At 42.8% G+C, this 20,162-nt stretch overlaps 1 protein-coding gene across 8 annotated transcripts; it reads left to right on the top strand.

Moving 5' to 3' along the window:
- Positions 1-1,569: 1,569 nt before the first annotated feature.
- Positions 1,570-16,229, top strand: LOC133231000 (cationic amino acid transporter 3-like). Of its 8 annotated transcripts, none has more exons than XM_061389158.1 (10): positions 1,570-4,827; positions 9,484-9,882; positions 11,447-11,624; positions 11,851-11,963; positions 12,145-12,367; positions 12,537-12,676; positions 12,780-12,882; positions 13,071-13,626; positions 14,458-14,566; positions 14,753-16,229. In XM_061389158.1, the coding sequence occupies exons 2-8, from the start codon at positions 9,774-9,776 to the stop codon at positions 13,237-13,239; spliced, it is 1,035 nt and encodes a 344-aa protein (XP_061245142.1). In that variant the 5' UTR covers positions 1,570-4,827; positions 9,484-9,773; the 3' UTR covers positions 13,240-13,626; positions 14,458-14,566; positions 14,753-16,229. The 8 variants fall into 8 exon arrangements, with proteins under 8 accessions (XP_061245142.1, XP_061245140.1, XP_061245141.1 ...); XM_061389156.1 differs by having other exon boundaries at positions 5,377-9,882; XM_061389157.1 differs by lacking the exon at positions 1,570-4,827 and adding an exon at positions 4,840-4,993 and having other exon boundaries at positions 5,377-9,882.
- Positions 16,230-20,162: the final 3,933 nt, after the last annotated feature.

The raw sequence follows: 20,162 nt of genomic DNA, 5'->3' as shown, positions 1-20,162 counted from the left end.
CCACCCTCTCCCTCTCTCACAGAGTCCAAAAGACTGTTCTATACATCAGTGTCTCTTTTGCTGTCTCATATACAGGGTTATGTTACCATCTTTCTAAATTCCATATATATGCGTTAGTATACTGTATTGGTGTCTTTGTGGCTTACTTCGCTCTGTATAATAGGCTCCAGTTTCGTCCACCTCATTAGAACTGATTCAAATGTATTCTTTTTAATGGCTGAGTAATACTCCATTGTGTATATGTACCATAGCTTTCATATCCATTCATCTGCTGATGGACATCTAGGTTTCTTCCAGGTCCTGGTTATTATAAACAGTGCTGTGATTAACATTGGGGTACACGTGTCTCTTTCAATTCTGGTTTTCTCAGTGTGTATGCCCAGCAGTGGGATTGCTGGATCATAAGGCAGTTCTATTTCCAGTTTTTTAAGGAATCTCCACACTGTTCTCCACAGTGGCTGTACTAGTTTGCATTCCCACCAACAGTGTAAGAGGGTTCCCTTTTCTCCACACCCCCTCTAGCATTTATTGCTTGTAGACTTTTGGATCACAGCCATTCTGACTGGCGTGAAATGGTACCTCATAGTGGTTTTGATTTGCATTTCTCTGATAATGAGTGATGTTGAGCATCTTTTCATGTGTTTGTTAGCCATCTGTATGTCTTCTTTGGAGAAATGTATATTTAGTTCTTTGGCCCATTCATTGATTTACTAAATTAATTGATTTACTAATCAATGAATATAGTAAAGTTGCAGGATATAAAATCAACACACAGAAATCCCTTGCATTCCTATACACTAATAATGAGAAAATAGAAAGAGAAATTAAGGAAACAATTCCATTCACCATTGCAACGAAAAGAATAAAATACTTAGGAATATATCTACCTAAAGAAACAAAAGACCTATATATAGAAAACTATAAAACACTGATGAAAGAAATCAAAGAAGACACTAATAGATGGAGAAATATACCATGTTCATGGATTGGAAGAATCAATATACTGAAAATGAGTATACTACCCAAAGCAATTTATAGATTCAATGCAATCCCTATCAAGCTACCAATGGTATTCTTCACAGAGTTAGAACAAATAATTTCACAATTTTTATGGAAATACAAAAAACCTCGAATAGCCAAAGCCATCTTGAGAAAGAAGAATGGAACTGGAGGAATCAACCTGCTTGACTTCAGACTATACTACAAAGCCACAGTTATCAAGACAGTATGGTACTGGCACAAAAACAGAAATATAGATCAACGGAACACAATAGAAAGCCCACAGATAAATCCATGCACCTATGGACACCTTATCTTTGACAAAGGAGGCAAGAATATACAATGGATTAAATATAATCTCTTTAACAAGTGGTGCTGGGAAAACTGGTCAACCACTTGTAAAAGAATGAAACTAGAACACTTTATAACACCATACACAAAAATAAACTCAAAATGGATTAAAGATCTAAATGTAAGACCAGAAACTATAAAGCTCCTAGAGGAGAACATAGGCAAAACACTCTCTGACATACATCACAGCAGGATCCTCTATGATCCACCTCCCAGAATATTGGAAATAAAAGCAAAAATAAACAAATGGGACCTAATTAAACTTAAAAGCTTTTGCACAACAAAGGAAACTATAAGCAAGGTGAAAAGACAGCCTTCAGAATGGGAGAAAATAATAGCAAATGAAGCAACTGACAAATAACTAATCTCAAAAATATGCAAGCAACTCCTACAGCTCAATTCCAGAAAAATAAATGACCCAATCAAATAATGGGCCAATGTCTTCTTTTAAAGTAATCCTCCTGACTACTGAGCCTGTGCTCTACAGCCCCTGTGCCACAGCTGAAGCCTGTGACCCTAGGGTCCATGCTCCCCAACAAGAGAAGCCTGATCAAGGCGGCTAGAGAGCAGCACCCACACCACCCCCCATCACTGCAAATGGAGAAAGCCCCCGCAGCATGAAGACCCTTCCCAGCCAACAAGAAACACAGACGTGGCTCAGATGGTAAAGACTCCGCCTGCAATGCAGGAGACCCTGGTGCAAACACAGGGTTTGGGAAGATTCCCTGGAGAAGGAAATGGCTACCCACTCCAGTGTTCTTGCCTGAAGAATCCCATGGACAAGAGGAGCCTGTGGGCTACAGTCCATGGACTCACAAAGAGTCAGACAGGACTGAGACACTGCTTTTTTTAACCAACTTTGGGGATTCAAGTGCGTCTTCACTCAATGAACTAAAACTTTCTGGAATAGGTTAAGCCACTTCATTTCATCTTGTGTGGCTGTTTTTTTTTTTTAATTTACAATATTGTAAATCAACTATACTTCAATGTTAAAAAAAAAAAGTTAATGTGAGAGTCAGTCAAGCATTTATGTCTCCTTTTGCTCCCTGGTAGCTCAGTTGGTAAAGAATCACTTGTAATGCAGGAGACCCCGGTTCAATTCCTGGATCAGGCAGATCCTCTGGACAAGGGATAGGCTACCCACTCCAGCATTCTTGGGTTTCCCTTGTGATTCAGCTGGTTAAGAATGCGCCTGCAATGCAGGAGACCTGGATTCAGACTCTGGGTTGGGAAGATCCCCTTGAGAAGAAAAAGGCTACCCACTCCAGTATTCTGGCCTGGAGAATTCCATGGACTGCATAGTCCATGGGGTCGCAAAGAGTAGGACACAACTGAGAGACTTGCACTTCACTTTACTGGTTTGTGCCCAGTGTTTTAGCATGTGGGTCACTTGACTTGGGTCAGAATCTAGTCACCACTTCACTATCATCCTCCAAAACTGCAACATTCCCCTCTCACTCTTGGGCTTTCCTTCCAGGAGGAGCAGAGCTCCTGATCTCTTACATCATTTTCCTTCTCTGTCTCTGTGCTCAGCTCTCCCAGCAAACATAGCTCCCTGAAGAAGCAGATCAAGTCACATCCCCTTTACCCTCTTCCATCCTTTTGTGCAAGGCTGGGTGCACGTGAGAGGCTGGTTCCATGTTTGTGTTGCTTGAATTAACATCAGAGTCTTTAAGCTCCCCTTCTTCTGGTTGGGGTCCAGCTGGACTTGTGTGTCCCTCCACACTGGAGTGTCTCAGGTCATGTATAGACAGTGGGTATCCAGCAAGAGGACTGGGAGGGAGCAGGGTTGTAAGTCGGGTCCCAAGTCTTACAGCCCACACGTCTCATGGTCCTTTATGATCAAATGAGTTCAAGTGTCCATGGAAAGAATCAATAAACAATCTAACAGGAATAAAAGTGTTTTATTTGAGCCAAGCTGAGCACTATAGCCTGGGAGGCAACCACTTAAATAACTCTGAAGAACTGCTCTGGTTTTCTTTCTTTCTTTCTTTCTTTTTGGCCCTGCTGCATGGCATGAAGAAGGAGGGGAGGGTGGAGGGTCCTTAGTTCTCAAACCGGGGACTGAACCCATGCCCACTGCAGTGGAAGCACAGAGTACTGCCAGGGAATTCTCAGAAGTGTCCCACTGAAGCATGGTTTCCAGAACAGTCTTATGCCTCATCCAGAGAATATACATCACACACGACAGGGTGTACTCCTTCAAGGTTTCAAAAGAGACAGACTTAGTACATAGACAGCAAGACAGCAGGACTCTGATGTCTGGGAAGGGAAACTTATCTTGGAGGAAATGTTAGCATGGATGTCATGAGAAGGGAGTTACTCATCCTTATCTTCAAAACAGATGTTCTTTACCTCAGCGGTTAAAGCAAATGAGCTGTGAGGGTTAGACGGGCTGTTTAGTTCACACACAATTCAGGGTGAACCATGGATAAGTCAAAATCACTTCCCCATTCCTCAACATGTGAACATCTTCTCCATCACAAGCAGGTAAAATCTTAGAACATTATGATCCAGCAATTCTACCTCTGAAGATATACCCAGAGAATTGACAGCACACTTGGGGAGAGATATTTGAACAACCATGTTCATAACACATTATTCACAATAGTTAAATCATGAAAGCAACCCTAGTGTCCATTGACCAAAGAATAAGTAAACCAAATATGGTATGTACCAATAATAAAGTATTATTCAGCATTTAAAAAGAAGGGAAGAGACTTCCCTGGTGGTTCAGTGGTTAAGAATCTGCCTTGCAAGGCAGAGAATGTGGGTTCATCCCCTGGTCAGGAAACTAAGATCCTACATGCCATAGAGGAAGTCTGAGAGTTGCAACTAAATGAAGCCTGCCCACTGCAACAAAGACCCAGCACAGCCAAAATTTTAAAAAATGTTCTTTTAAAGAAGGAAATATAAGCTACAATGCAGCTGACCTTGTGGACATTGTACTAAGTAAAAGAATCGTGACAAAAAACGACAAAAGCTATTTGATCCCATTTAAATGAAGTACCTGGAGCGGTCATATTTATAGAGAGAGAAAGTAGTAGTGATTTCCAGGAACTGGGAAAGAAGAAAGGGGAAATTTTGTTGAATGGGTAGAGTTTCAGTTTTGCCAGATGAAAAAAGTCCTGGAGTTTGGTTGCACAAAATGTGAAATACTTAACACGACTGAACTGCACACTTAAAGATGGTTAAAATGGTAAATTTTATGTACTATATATTACACAATAAAAAAAATTCAGAATCACCCCCCACCCTGAGGGTAACAACAGAAGAGTCAAGAGCTGATAACAACATTGCAGAAACTCCCCTCTGGCCCAGCCCCATCTCCACCCCAACAACCCAAGGGTGAGGACTGTCTTCTGTGCTCAGGACTCCCCGCTTCAGTTCTTGGAGATGCCTCAGCTCCAGCCCTGCATGGCTTAACCTCAGTATCGCTGACTGACCCAGTGCTCCAGGCTCTGCTCCAAGGATCCAGTAAGTCTCCAGTCACCCTCTTCTGTAGGAGACTGGGTGCTGAGTTCACATCCTCCCAAAGAGACCTCTGCAACCCCAGAGTGCAGGGGGTCAGCCCGGCTCCAGCCTGAGGGAAGAGAGACCAGTTTTTAGTTGAAAGGAGGAAGAGCTGAGAATTCTTGTGTTTGTGAGTGAATGGGTAGGGGTCGGGATTTGGATCAAGTCTGGAGGTTGGGAAACTCTTCTTAGACTGATGTTCAAACAATATGAAAGAATACCTTTAGGATAGGGGGAAGGGGTATAGCTAGTGAGTTTGGGATGGACATGCACACACTGCTATGTGTGGTTAAAATGAATAACCAACAAGGATCCACTGTATAGCACAGGGAACTCTGCCCAGTGTTATGTGGCAGCCTGGATGGGAGGGGAGTTTGGGAGAGAATTAATACATGTGTATGTGTGGCTGAGTCCCTTTGCTGCCTACCTGAAACTATCACAACATTATTAATCGGCTATAATGCAAAATAAAAAGGTTAAATTACTCTTAAAAAAAAGATTACTTTTATCTAGGGTTTCCATTATGTGAATCTGATCTCAGTCTCCTGTATACTGTTGGCCCTCCAAATCTATGGGTTCCTCCACTGCAGATATTGGGGCAACCGTATCAACATGAAAAATTATGGATTTTGGTAAGTGTGGAGGACAACTGCATGGTAACTTATATTAAGTCAGTTTTGGGTTTGCTACATCTAGGAACTCTGTGACACTGGCTCTGTTGTTTATCATTGGCAGCAATTTCTTTAATGGTTGTAAAATACACATGGCATAAATTAACCATCTTAATGATTTTAAGTATGCAGTGGGGGAAGGAGGGGGGGTGGAAAGTTGAGAAAGCAACACTGACATGTATACACTGTCATGTGTGAAATAGATAGCTAATGGAAAGCTGCTGTATATCATGGGGAGCCCAGTCTGATGCTCTGTGATGATCTAGAGGGGTGGGATGGGGGGATGGGAGGGAAGGTCAAGAGGGAAAGGAACACATATATAGTTACAGCTGATTCCTTTTGTTGTGTGGCAGAAACCAACACAACATTGTAGAGCAATTATCCTCCAATTAAAAAACTTTTTGAGTACACAGTTCACTAATGCTAAGTATGTTTACATCGTTGTGCAGCCAATCTCTAGACCATTTTTCATCTTGTAAAACTAAAACTTTGTCCCCACTTTACAATAACTCTCCACTTCCCCCTTCATCCCAGCCCCTGGAAGATCACCTTTCTGCTTTCTGTCTCTATAATTGGATAACTCTCGGAGGTTCATAGACGTGAAATCATGCAGTATTTGTCTTCTTGTTACTGGTTTAGGTTACTTAACATAATATCCTCAGGTTTCCTCCACCTTGTAGTACACATCAGAATTTCCTGTCTTTTTAAGGCTGCATAATATTTCACTGTATATACAGACCACACTGTGTTTATCCATTCTTTGTGGAAGGACATTTGGGTTGCTTCCAACTTTCAGCTATTGTGATAATTCTCTTTTGAATATGTGTGTACAAATATTTCTTTGAGAATCTCTGTTCTGTTATTTTGGGTATACACCCATAGGGTGAATGGATCATATATTAAATCAATCCACTTTTAGCTTTTGGGGAAATTATCATACTTTGTCCATAGCAGATGCACCATTTAATATGCACAAGGATTCATCTGCAGAACATAAAAAAGAGGAAAACGGAGATCTGGAGAAGCAAATGAGTTCTTCAAAGCCATAGGGGTGGTGAGAAAGCCAACATTCTAATAATATTCTCCTGGGTTCATAATCCTTGCTCTTTTTTTAAAATATAAATTTATTTATTTTAATTGGAGGCTAATTACTTTACAGTATTATATTGGTTTTGCCATACATCAACAGGAATCCGCCATGGGTGTATACGGATGACCCAGAGGGATGGTACAGGGAGGGAGGTGGGAGGGGGTTTCAGGATGGGGAACACATGTAATCCTTGCTCTTAACCCAAATGCTGAGCTTGAGCTTAAGAGCATGGGAAGAGAGAGCCCCCTGAAGGTAACTTGTGGTCACTGGGTCATCCTAGCCCCGCAGAACAGTATAGTGAGGCAACATTTCAGGCCTCAAAGGAGCAGGAAACAGAGTCCTGTCATTTCTGATTCAGAATGAAGGTTAGTTGCCCTCCCTCCAGGCAGTTGTGAGACCTCTCTGGTTTGATGCTTTGACTGAGCTGGGCTAGAGTCTGTCCCTCCTACAAATTCCATATTCTTCTGTCCCAAAGCAGAGTTCCTATTTCATGTCACTCTGCAAGCAATGAAGCAGAAAGCTATTAGGTTTCAGGATCCTTGCTGAAGAAATGTATGGAGTCTGAGCTCTTTGATTACCAAGCTCCTAAAAGAGTCATTTCACACACATCAAAGAGGGAAGGGAATAATGATGATAGCAATTTTCCCTGTGTTATACAGGACAGGAGGGCAAAGATGTTAGGTAGTTTGTGAAAACTCAGAAAAATTTATATGTTCCAGAGCTGGATTTGAACCAGCAGAGCTGGTTGATTTAAGTTAAAAAAATATATTCTCATCCGTTCATTCATTCATGCATGCTCAGTCACTCAGTCATGTCTGACTCTTTGTGATCTCATGGACGGTAGCCCACCAGGCTCCTCTGTCCATGGAACTTTCCAGGAGAAGAATACTGGAGTATGTTGCTATTTCTTCCTCAGGGCATCTTCCCAATGCAGGGTGAACCTATGTCTCCTGCGTCTCCTGCATTGGCAGGCGGAATCCTTACCACTGAACCACCTGGGAAGCCCCTCTTATCCACTCAACTTATACCAGTTAATTACCTACTGTGTGTCAACACTGCATTTGAATCTTTGGCTTCTCAAGAAGCAGGAAACCTTTCTTTCTAGGTTTTTTGGCTGGTTTAATAATTAAGCTGACATGAGACAAATTAATAAATTTAATTTGTTGTGTTTTGAGAGCCCCATAAAAACTTGAGGCTCAAGAGAGTCAGTCAGTGGAGGCTCATATGTACCATTAGTTTAACAGAATGAGGTAAGGATCTGGGGCTTCAAAAGGGAGGACATCCATAGGGTGATGGACAGAGCAAGTGCTTGGTGAAAAAATGTTTGCCACTCCAGGCAGGGAAGTCTCTCTGAGGTTATTAGTTCTCTCTGGTAATACCTATTTTCTTGCCATAGGTCCACTAATCTAATTATTTTGAGACTTAAGGGAGAGACAAATCAGGAAAGGAGTACGTCAAGGCTGTATATTGTCACCCTGCTTATTTAGCTTATATGCAGAGTACATCATGCAAAATGCTGGGCTGGATGAAGCACAAGCTGGAATCAAGATTGTGGGACAAGTATTAATAACCTCAGGTATGCAGATGACACCACCTTTATGGCAGAAAGCAAAGAAGAACTAAAGAGCCTCTTGATGAAGGTGAAAGAGGAGAATGAAAAATCTGCCTTAAAACTCAAACATTCATGGCACCCGATCCTATCACTTCATGGCAAATAGATGGGGAAACAGTGGAAACAGTGACAGATTTTATTTTGGGGGGCTCCAAAATCACTGCAGATGGTGGATGCAGCCATGAAATTAAATGATGCTTGCTCCTTGGAAGAAAAACTGTGACAAACCTAGGCAGTGTATTAAAAAGCAGAGACATTACTTTGCCAACAAAGGTCCGTCTAGTCAAAGCTATGGTTTTTCCAGTAGTCATGTATGGTTGTGAGAGTTGGACTATAAAGAAAGCTGAGTGCTGAAGAACTGATGCTTTTGAACTGTGGTGTTGAAGAAGACTATTGAGAGTCCCTTGGACTGCAAGGAGATCAAACCAGTCCATCCTAAAGGAAATCAGTCCTAAATATTCATTGGAAGGACAGATGCTGAAGCTGAAACTCCAATACTTTGGCCACCTGATGCGAAGAACTGACTCATTGGAAAAGACCCTGATGCTGGGAAAGATTTAAGGCAGGAGGGGAAGGGGACGACAGAGGATGAAATGGTTAGATGGCATCACTGACTCAATGGACATGAGTTTGAGTAAGCTCCGGGAGTTGGTGGTGGACAGGGAAGCCCAGTGTGCTGCAGTCCCTGGGCTCACAAAGAATCGGACACAACTGAGCAACTGAACTGAACTGAAATGAACTGAAGGGAGAGACAAGGAGCTTCTCCTGAGTCTGCTGGGTCTTAACGGCCTTCAACTCAAAACAGTCTACCTGCCAAAGAGGCACATTTGGGCAGAGATAATCCACTTTATCTCACTTCTCTTCAAGCAACCCTTCCAGTAATTTTGAATCATATTAAAAGATGTATTTATGTTTAAGAAACAAAAGCTCAGAGACAGAGAACTTACCCAGTGTGTCCTTTTACCACCTGCTCCACATCAGTCCATTATTCCATGGAATTGGATTCCCAGGGTCAAGGGCAGATGGAACCTTTTTTTTTTTTTTAATTGAAGTAAAGCTGTTTACAGTGTTGTATTAATTTATACTGTACAGCAAAGTGATTCAGTGATACATATATATACATTCTTTTTCATATTCTTTTCCATTATGCTTTATCACAGGATATCGAAAAGAGTTTCCTGGGCTACACAGTAGGACCTGTTGTTTAGGATGGACATGCTTAATGACCTTGTGTCTTGCATTCTCAGCAGATCGTAGCCTCCTCAACTCCATCTAGGATGCTGCGTCAGTATGTTCACCAACTTGGTCAGAAGCTGGTCCGCAGGCGGCGGCTGGAGCCCAGAGAGGAGACTAAGAGTCCTGTGGCTCATTTGAACACCCTGCAGATGGTGATCTTGGGTGTGGCCAACACCCTGGGAGCTGGCATATACATCGTGGCTGGTATAGTGGCCAAATACATAACTGGACCAGCGATTGCCATCTCCTTCTTGGTGGCCGCCCTGCCTTGTGTGATGTGTGCTCTCTGCTACGCTGAGTTATGGGCCAGGGTACCATGCTCCGGTTCTGTGTATCTCTACAGCTTGTCACCATGGGACAACTGCGCACATTCATCACTGGCTGGAACCTCATCCTGACCTTACTCATTGGTGAGGTGATGGGGTGGAGGGGCATGGGGAGGAAGGCCTGGGACTTAAGATCAGGAAACTAGGAGAGAGGAGGATTGGGGTCTTCTCTCATTCATAAGCACTTTGTTATCTACCTCATGGGTGAGGTGGATAATAGTGGCAGGAAAATTCCACTTCATTCTACTCAGCTCTATCCTGTTTTCCTTAAATGATATACCAAGAATTCAAAGGACAGGAAACTGTAGGGAGTGGGTTGCATGTCCCACAGGCTCATCCCTTCACCATATTGAAGCCTCTGCTCAGCTGTTGTCTTCGTGGGATTTTCCTTTACCACTAGATATAAAATTTCCACCCTCATCTCCCAGCCTCCCTGGTCCCACTTTCCTGTGTTCTTTTCTTGCATAACGTTGATCTCCTAATTATATCAAATAGTGACCTATTTTGTGAGTTATCTGGGTCTGCTCTTCCCACTCCAAGAGAAGCTCTTTGAGATTAGGTATTTTGTCTTTCTTTTTTTTAATACATCCCATGACACATAGTCAAGAATCAATTTATGCTTGTTAGTGAGTATTCCTTCTGCCTCTGCAGCCACTGCCAGTTTGTCCAAAGTGTGGAGGATTCACCTTTGACAGTCTAATTAGAAACCACATCTCTCAGGCATTAGAGGAGACTTTCTCTCTGTATATGCCCTCTTTCCTGGCCACGTTCCCAGACTTTGTCGCTCTGGCCCTGTTGCTGGTGATGATTGGTGAGAAGGGGACAGAGACAGTATGAGAAGAGTGGGGTGTGGAGCAGGAGCTGGGAGGGAAAGGCTTGGGTGGCAGAATAAGGGGGGTTAGGACTAGAAACAAAGGTGCCAGGAGGGGAGAACATAACTGTTTTTTTTATCCTTGGCACCATTGACAATTTGGGCCGGATCATTCTTGGTGTGTGTGTGTGGGGGGGGGGGCTGTCCTGTGCATTGTACGGTTTTTAAGAAACCATTTTCAGGTGTTCAGTAGCATCCCTGGCCTTTACTCACTAGATACCAGTGACACCCATCCCCTCAAAAAGCTGTGACAATCAGAAAGTCTCCAGACAGAGCCAACTGTTTGGGGAACAAAATCACCCCTGCTCAGAATCTTTTACTTAGACCAACAAGTTTCTTCCTCTGCATTGAGACCAAAAGTAATTTTTTTTTTCAATTTAAAGGAAATTCTCATAGCATAAAATTAAAAATTTTATTATTCTCTCCCAGCTTTATTCAGATCTATATGACATCCAGCACTGTATAAGTTTAAGGTATACAACCTGATGATTTCATAGACATGTATTGTGAGATAAAAAATCAAACATCTGAAAGTGTACAATTCAGTGGCTCTTAGTACATTCACCATGTTGTGCAACCATCGCCTCCATCTACTTCCAAACATGTTCATCTCCTCAAAGGAAAGACTGCTTCCTGTACCCACTGAGCAGTCACTATTCGTCCACCACCTCACTGCAGTCTGCCAATTATCCACCTCTAGCAACCATTGTCTACTTTCTCTATATATAGTTTTTATTTATTTTTTTTTAGTGTTTCATATTCCTTTTTTTCCCATAGGAGTAACACTTCTGGGACCTCATATGTCACCCCTGATTATCAAAGTGTTCACAGGCATCAAATTTTTTGTTCCAATCTTCACGATCATCTCTGGCTTTATTAAGGGAGACCTGCACAACTGGCAGCTCACAGAACAGGACTATAGACTGAACACATCCGGATCCAGTGACATCTATAGGTTAGGACGCTATGACCCTTGGCCAGAGTAATGCTTGTGAAGTGGGGGAGGGGGCAGTGCTGAGCTGGGAATACGGTAGGGACTAGAGAGATCTGGGCTGGTGAAGCCACATGATCAGATGATGGGGGTGCTGGAGCCCAGGACTTGTGGTATGAAGGGAGGAATCCAGTAGAGACAGCTGAGCACATCCCATCCATGTTCTTTCTCATTCCTTCTCTCATCATAGCTTGGGCCCTCTCGGTGGTGGAGGGTTTGTGCCCTTGGGCTTTAATGGGATTCTCCGAGGAGCAGCTTTATGTTTCTACCCATGTTTTGCTCTTGAAGCCGTGGTTGCTACAGGTAACATGGTCATTATGTGTCCCATCTGGGGCTTGGGCACAATTTCAACTGCCCTTTGGCACAGGGGTTGGTAGATGGTTAGCCTGCTTTGGAAGATGCAAGAGGAAAGGGGATTTTTTTTTTTTTTTTTCCTTTCATACCAGTGTGTTTTCCTCACCCAAGACTTCTACTCACCATGCAGGGAGAGAAGCCCGAAATCCTCAGCATTCCATCCCCTTGAGCATGATGATCTCCATCTCTGTCGGCTTTTTGACATATTTTGGAGTCTCAGCAGCACTCAGCCTCATGGTGCCCTACTACCAGATTCATCATTACAATCCTTTACCGCAGGCCTTTCTCCAAATTGGGTGGGCTCCTGCCAGCTACATCATGGCTGTTCTTTTCCTGTGTTCTTTTTTATACAGGTCAGTGCCATGGTTTTCTCCCTGTCTACTGTCTGGTTTTCAGGTGTTCCAGCCCTTGAGATTGACAGACAAGCGAGAAGACACCTTACCCCATGAAGACAAGAGAGGAGATGCCCTAGTCTATCCCTCTTCTTCACGTCCCCACACGTGTTTCTATTTTCTTTTCCAGCCTTCTGTTTAGCATATTTTTCATGTCTTGGTTCACCTGTGCAATGGCTAAGGACGGGCTCCTTTTCCGGGGCCTTGCCCAGATCCATGCCCACACAAGCACCCCCATCATGGCCATCATGTCTTCTGGAAGTCTTGCAGGTGAGTAAACAAAACCCACTCTTTCTCCAACCAATTTACTTAACTTGGATTTTTCTAGTGGTTTCTCACCCCCTTCTCTACCTTGCTCCTGTCCTCATTCTAGCCATCAAGGTGTTACTCTTGGACCTTGGTCATATTGTGGAACTCATGTTAACTGGGATCGTGCTTGCTTACATCCTTGGGACTTTTTCTGTGCTTGTTCTCAGGTAAGAGTCCCCTATACCTTGGCTGGGGGTCTTGGACCCCTGGGGGTGGATAGAAAGGTAATCCTCTTCTGGTTTCATGCTGCCTTCTATATGTCCTGTCCTTCGTAAGGCAGGAAAGAGACAAATAAACTGTCTGATGTTGGATTAGTAGGGACTGTTGTTATTATTGCCTTAATACCTCTATCCAGGTACCAGCTAGACCTGAATGAGAAAACAGAGGAGGAAGTTGAGATGGAGACTAAAGTTGAAGAATATCCTCTGAACTCTGTACCTGAAGCAGGAACCTCAAACATCCTAAAGACTCTGTGGTTCCCTACCAGCACCACCCCCACCTGGAAATCTGGCCAGATTGTCTAGGGATGTACCTTCCTGCTCTGTGAGCAGTGGGATTTCTCTTTGGTCGCATTCTAAAACTGACAGGATAGGGTGGAATTCTGTGTCTTTGTCAGCTGAGGAGGAATCTTGGAAATATGATAGCCATTCCTGATGTGGGGAGCCTGGGGAGGGGTGTGGCCCAAGGTCCTGACATCTTTGTCTTCTGGGTCCAGGCCATTCTCCTCCATCTTGACCCTTGCAGTTCTCCTGCTGATCATCCTGAGCCTGATCCTGGCCCAGTGGCCCAGTTAGTTGTTCTCCTGAGACCCTGTTCTCACAACAGTGGCTGTGCTGCTGCTGCTGCTCATCACTGGGGTCACGGTCATCATCTGGAGGCAGCACCAGAGCCCCTCTCCTCTTCACTTCAAGGTAGGTGATCTTACGTGCTGAAAATATCCACCTGAGTGAATAAAGTCACATGCTTTGAGGTCTAAAATCCTTCAATGGACAAGGAATTGAGGGGAGCTGCTACAACCAGTGGACTTGTCCCTGATCCACACTCAGTGTTTAAAAATCCAGTCTCATGGAAGCAACCTAGATGTCCATCAGCAGATGAATGGATAAGAAAGCTGTGGTACATATACACAAAGGAGTATTACTCAGCCATTAAAAAGAATTCATTTGAATCAGTTCTAATGAGGTGGATGAAACTGGAGCCTATTATACAGAGTGAAGTAAGCCAGAAGGAAAAATACTAATACAGTATACTAACGTATATATATGGAATTTAGAAAGATGGTAACAATAACCCTGTGTACGAGATAGCAAAAGAGACACTGATGTATAGAACAGTCTTATGGACTCTGTGGGAGAGGGAGAGGGTGGGAAGATTTGCGAGAATGGCATTGAAACATGTAAAATATCATGTATGAAACGAGATGCCAGTCCAGGTTTGATGCACGATACTGGATGCTTGGGGCTAGAGCACTGGGACGACCCAGAGGGATGGTATGGGGAGGGAGGAGGGAGGAGGGTTCAGGATGGGGAACACATGTATACCAGTGGCGGATTCATTTTGATTTTGGCAAAACTAATTCAATTATGTAAAGTTTAAAAATAAAATAAAATTAAAAAAAAAAAATCCAGTCTCAGTAGGGACTTAACACATGGGCTGAGGACTAGTGTTCTTGCCTACATGGGGTAGGGTCTCCCTTACAGACGTCTGGGCTGTGCTCAGGGATGAACTGACTCTGCCCACAGGCCCCTGCTCTGCCTGTCCTCCCACTGGTGAGCATCTTTGTGAATGTTTACTTGATGATGCAGTTAACCCCTGCAACATGGGCCCAATGTGGAGTCTGGAATGCCATTGGTAAGTTGCCTTCTGGGCTAAAGAGGCCTCTTGGGTGACTGAACCACTTCCTTTTACTTCATCCCCAAACTGCGTCAGATGCCATAATAGGAGGCCTTTTATGACTTAGTGACTAAAGAACAACTGGGAATTTGTAAGTGAGTAGAGCGCCTAATTTCCCTTCTCACTGTCTCATTTCCCTACTAGGATCTGTTATATACTTTGGATACGGAATCTGACACAGCCTGGAAGAAAACAATGAGCAATAACCACCAGCCTCCACCTCCCAAACTCTTTACAAAAACATCCCCGGTCCTGAGTCATCTTAACCACAGGAAACAGCTGCTGTGTGGAATCCCTCCACACACTTGAGAGTCTGTTGGTTCATGGGACACTGTGAGCCTCGATACAGTATGAACACAGCATGCACTTATAGCTGTGTATTCATTGACAGAAGATAAAATGACTTTAAAGTTGTATAAATTAAAAATATACATACAGAAAAGTCCATGTTTCATAAGCATACAACAAGATAAAAGTTCACAAAACAATGTACAAGAATGTAAGCAGGAACTGGAGGAAGAAATAAAATATCAATTAGCACATAAAAATCTCCTCCTTGTGCCTATTTCCAGCAAGAGGAAAGAAACTCACATAGGAAAGAAACTCAATCAGTGTATTGTGTCATGGGTTGCACTTTATGGAGGAGGGAATGGCAACTCACTCCAGTATTCTTGCCTGGGAAATCATATGGACAGAGGAGCCTGGTGGGCTACAGGCCATGGGGTCACAGAAGAGTCAAACATGACTTAGTGAGTAAACAACAATGAGTCCACAATAACGAAAGACAATACCTCAGGGCTTCCCTTGGGGGCTCAGTGGTAAAGAGTCCACCTGCCAATTCAGGAGACATGGGTCCAATCCCTGATCCAGGAAGATCCCACATGCCGTGGAGCAACTAAGCTGGTGCACCAACTACTGAGCCTGCGCTCTAGAGCCTGGGAACCACAAGGAAAGGCACTGCAATGAGAAGCCTAGACACTGCAGCTAAAGAGTAACCCCTGCTCACCACAACTAGAGAAAAGCCTGCACAGCAAAGAAGACCTGCCACAGCCAAAAAGAAATAAGTGAAAAAAAATTTTTTTAAAGAATTGCACTTTAAATATGAGGATGCAAATGTGTCAGAAATAAAAGGAAAGGAGTGTATACATTGTGTCAACCACAATATGAGAAAGCTAGGCTAGCTATTTACTATAAAAATGGACTTTGATGAAATGAGAATAATAATAAAGTGGATCACTTCGTAATGCGAAAGAGAAATGATCATTTGTATCTTTTCCCCTAGCTTTATTAAGGTGTAGTGTAACATGGTATAAATGGTCTTTTTTCTTTTCTTTTCTGTAGGAGACTCTTAGAGGTATGCAATAGAGTTGATGAGGAAAAGTTCTTTAAAAAAAAAACCAAAAACCTGCATTTCCAGTGGTGGAAGAAGTGGGTGGGAAGTAATGGTTAGTTGATAAATAGTTGGTTGGGATTAAAAGGTAGTAATTGAGACTGAACAGACAAAAGTCTTCCCTGGCGGTCCAGTGGTTAAGAATCTGCCTTCCAAAGCAAGGGATACAGGTTTGATCCCTGGTTGGGGAACTAAGATCCTACAAGCCATGCAGTATGCCCCCGCCCCCCCCCCAAAAAAGTACATACCTTAATTTTAAAATACTTTATTGCTAAGAAATTCTAACCATTATCTGACAACTCAGGGTTGCCATGAACCTTCAATTTGCAAAAAAATGCAGTATCTGTAAAGCATAGTAAAATTATATATGCCTGCACCTGTGTATGTATACATATAAAAATAAGTATAATTAATATGCATAAGATATGTGTATATAATATATGTATTAAAATATATGTGTTCATTCTTTACCTAAATTCAATGTATCTGGCTGTCTTGTAATATTATTTGCTAAATCTCTCACCCCTTGGTCTCTGTGTATGTTCTCTGCATTCTAATATCCTCTTGGTATAAGAACATTAGTTTTATTTCTTTAGGGCTCACTCTTATGACCTCATTTAACTTTAATTACCTCGTTTCAAGATAATTTTCTTCTTTTGAAGTGTGAAGTGTTAGTCGCTCAGTCATGTCCGACTCTTTGCAACTCCATAGACTGTACCCTGCCAAGCTCCTCTGTCCATGGGATTCTCTAGGGAAGAATACTGAAGTGGGTTGCTATTCTCTTCTCCAAGGGATCTTCCCAACCCAGGAATCGAAGCCGGGTCTCTCTCATTGCAGGCAGGTTATTTATCTGCTGAGCCACCAGGGAAAACCTTTCTTCATTTAAGTCTCACCTTTATTTATTGGCTACGTCAGGTCTTAGTTGCTGTGCTTGGGCTCAGTAGTTGCCATTTGGACTTAGTCTGAACAAAAGATCAAACTCACATCCTCTGTATTGGAAGGTGGATACTTAACCACTGGACCACCAGGGAAGTCCCTTCATTCCCTCGTTAAGTCGCTACCACCACATACAGTCACAATCCGAGGTTGTAGGAGTTAAGACTTCAACCTATGAATTCAAAAGTGGGGAGAACTTCAGACCATAACACTTGAGCCCCGCTTTTGCTTCCCAGTAGCTAAAATAGGGTCTGGAACACAGTAAGTGCTCAGTTACATTTGATGAGCCATATAATGAAAGAATCTCACCTACACATAATATTTTACATGACCCAAGATGAGGAACCTTTCATTTACCAGAAATTATCAAAGGGAGACCACAGTATTTGATTTGTAGAGGAAACATTTTGTTAAACTACTTAGAATACAAAATGAGTCTTTAAAGTCATGTCTCATTTATCAATGGTGAGGCCTAGATTGTGTTGCAGGAGGAAAGAAATGCAGAGAGAAATTGGGGCAAGGAGAGAGAAGAGGGAGTGAAGAGAAGGTGATGAAGGGACTCTGTGAGATGAGAACTTATTCCCTGATCTGGCCTCACTTTCATATGAAAATTATGAAGTGATGGATGAGGTCATATCTTTTTGCCTTTTCATACTCTTCATGGGGATCTCAAGGCAAAAGTACTGAAGTAGTTTGCCATTCCTTGTCCAGTGGACCACATTTTGTCAGAACTCTCCACCATGACCCATCCATCTTGGTTGGCCCTACATGGCATGGCTCATAGTTTCATTGAGTTAGACAAGGTTGTGGTCCATGTGATCAATTTGATTAGTTTCTGTGATTGTGGTTTTCATTCTGTCTGCACTCTGATGGATAAGGATAAGAAGCTTATGGAAGCTTCCTGATGGAAGAGACTGACTATGGGGGAAACTGGGCCTTGTTCCGAGGGGGGCCATGCTCAGTAAATCTTTAATCCAATTTTCTGTTTATGGGTGGGCCTGTGTTCCCTCCCTGTTGTTTGGCCTGAGACTATGGCCTGGGTAATGAAGATAATGGCAACCTCCTTCAAAAGGTCTTGTGCACGAACTGTGGTATTCAGTACCCGTGATCCTGAAACGGGCCACTGTCGACCCACGCCTCCACAGAGACTCCTGAACTTTCACAGGCATGTCTGGGTCAGTCTCTTGTGGGGTCTATAGTTCAGTCCAATTCAGTCACTCAGTCATGTCTGACACTTTGTGACCCCATGGACTGCAGCATGCCAGGCCTCCCTGTCCATCACCAACTCCCAGATTATACTCAAACTCATGTCCATTGAGTTGGTGATGCCATCCAACCATCTCATCCTCTGTCGTCCCCTTCTCCTCCTCCCTTCAATCATTCCCAACATCAGGGTCTTTTCCAATGAGTCAGCTCTTCACATGAGGTGGCCAAAGTATTGGAGTTTCAGCTTCAACATCTGTCCTTCCAATGAATATTCAGGACTGATTTCCTTTAGGATGGACTGGTTTGATCTCCTTGCAATCCAAGGGACTCTCGAGTCTTCTCCAACACCACAGTTCAAAACCGTCAATTCTTTGGCACTCAGCTTTCTTTATAGCCCAATTCTAACATCCATACCAGACTGCTGGAAAAGCCACAGCTTTGACTAGACAAACCTTTGCTGGCAAAGTAATGTCTCTGCTTTTTAATATGCTGCCTAGGTTGGTCATGACTTTTCTTCCAAGGAGCAAGCATCTTTTAATTTCATGGCTACAGTTACCATCTACAATGATTTTGGAGCCCCCCAAAATAAAGCCAACCACTCTTTCCACTGTTTCCCCATGTATTTGCCATGAAGTGATGAGACCAGATGCCATGATCTTAGTTTTCTGAATACTGAGTTTTAAGCCAACTTTCTCACTCTCCTCTTTCACTCTCTCCTCTTTCACTTTCATCAAGAGGTTCTTTAGGTTCCTCTTCACTTTCTGCCGTAAGGGTGGTACCACCTGCATATCTGAGGTTATTGATATTTCTTTCCTTGTGACTCAGCTGGTAAAGAATCTGCCTGCAGTGTGGGAAACCTGGGTTCGATCCCTGGGTTGAGAAGATCCCCTGGAGAAGGAAAAAGTTACCCGTTCCAGTATTCTGACCTGGAGAATGCCATGGACTGTACAGTCCATGGGGTTACAAAGAGTCAGACATGACTGAGGGGTCTATAGGTGCCACCCAAATGCACAGCCTCCAGTATTAAATGTGAGGTTTTCAGACAAAGATGCTTCAAAAAAAGAAAACTACAGGCCAATATCACAGATGAACATAGATGCAAAAATCCTTAACAAAATTCAGCAAACAGAATCCAACAACATATTAAAAAGACCAAGTGGGCTTTATCCCACGGATGCAAGGATTCTTCAATATTCACAAATTAATTAATATGATACAGCACATTAACAAATTGAAAGATAAAAACCATATGATTCTCTCAATAGATGCAGAGAAAGCCTTTGACAAAATTCAACATCCAATTATGATAAAAACCCTCCAGAAAGCAGGCATAGAAGGAACATACCTCCACATAATAAAAGCCATATATGATAAACCCACAGTAAACATTATCCTCAATGGTGAAAAACTGAAAGCATTTCCCCTAAAGTCAGAAACAAGACAAGGGTGCCCACTCTTACCACTACTATTCAACATAGTTTTGGAAGTTTTAGCCACAGCACTTAGAGAAGAAAAAGAAATAAAAGGAATCCAGATTGGAAAAGAAGTAAAACTCTCACTGTTTGCAGATGATGTGACCCTCTACATAGAAAACCCTAAAGACTCCACCAGAAAATTACTAGAGCTAATCAATGAATATAGTAAAGTTGGAGGATATAAAATTAACATACAGAAATCCCTTGCATTCCTGTTGAGGTCCTTTAATGGACCAGAACCTGGTGGTCAGGAGTCAACTATAAGAAAGTAAAAAAGAGAAAGAAAGAGGCTGATATTTCCTTGGTTTATGCAGAAAACCAATAACACAGGGCTTTGTGTCACTCACGAAGGCACCTGATGCCCTATTTAGTGGGTGAAGCCTGGGCAGGAGAATGAGCACGACAGGTCTCTGTGCTCCAAAAGAATTAGTCTGAGAGAGAGAGAGAGAGAGAAAGCAAGACACAGGGACCAAAGCTCTGATGGAGCAAAGGTGTTTTAATTACATGGTGTGGGCATATATACTGTAGTTATTCTCAGCAAAGATAA

Source organism: Bos javanicus, chromosome 18 (assembly GCF_032452875.1).
Source record: "Bos javanicus breed banteng chromosome 18, ARS-OSU_banteng_1.0, whole genome shotgun sequence".
Taxonomy (NCBI): Eukaryota; Metazoa; Chordata; class Mammalia; order Artiodactyla; family Bovidae; genus Bos; species Bos javanicus.
The sequence above is the reverse complement of the archived record's forward strand: the minus strand, read 5'-3'. Positions and strand labels throughout refer to the sequence as shown.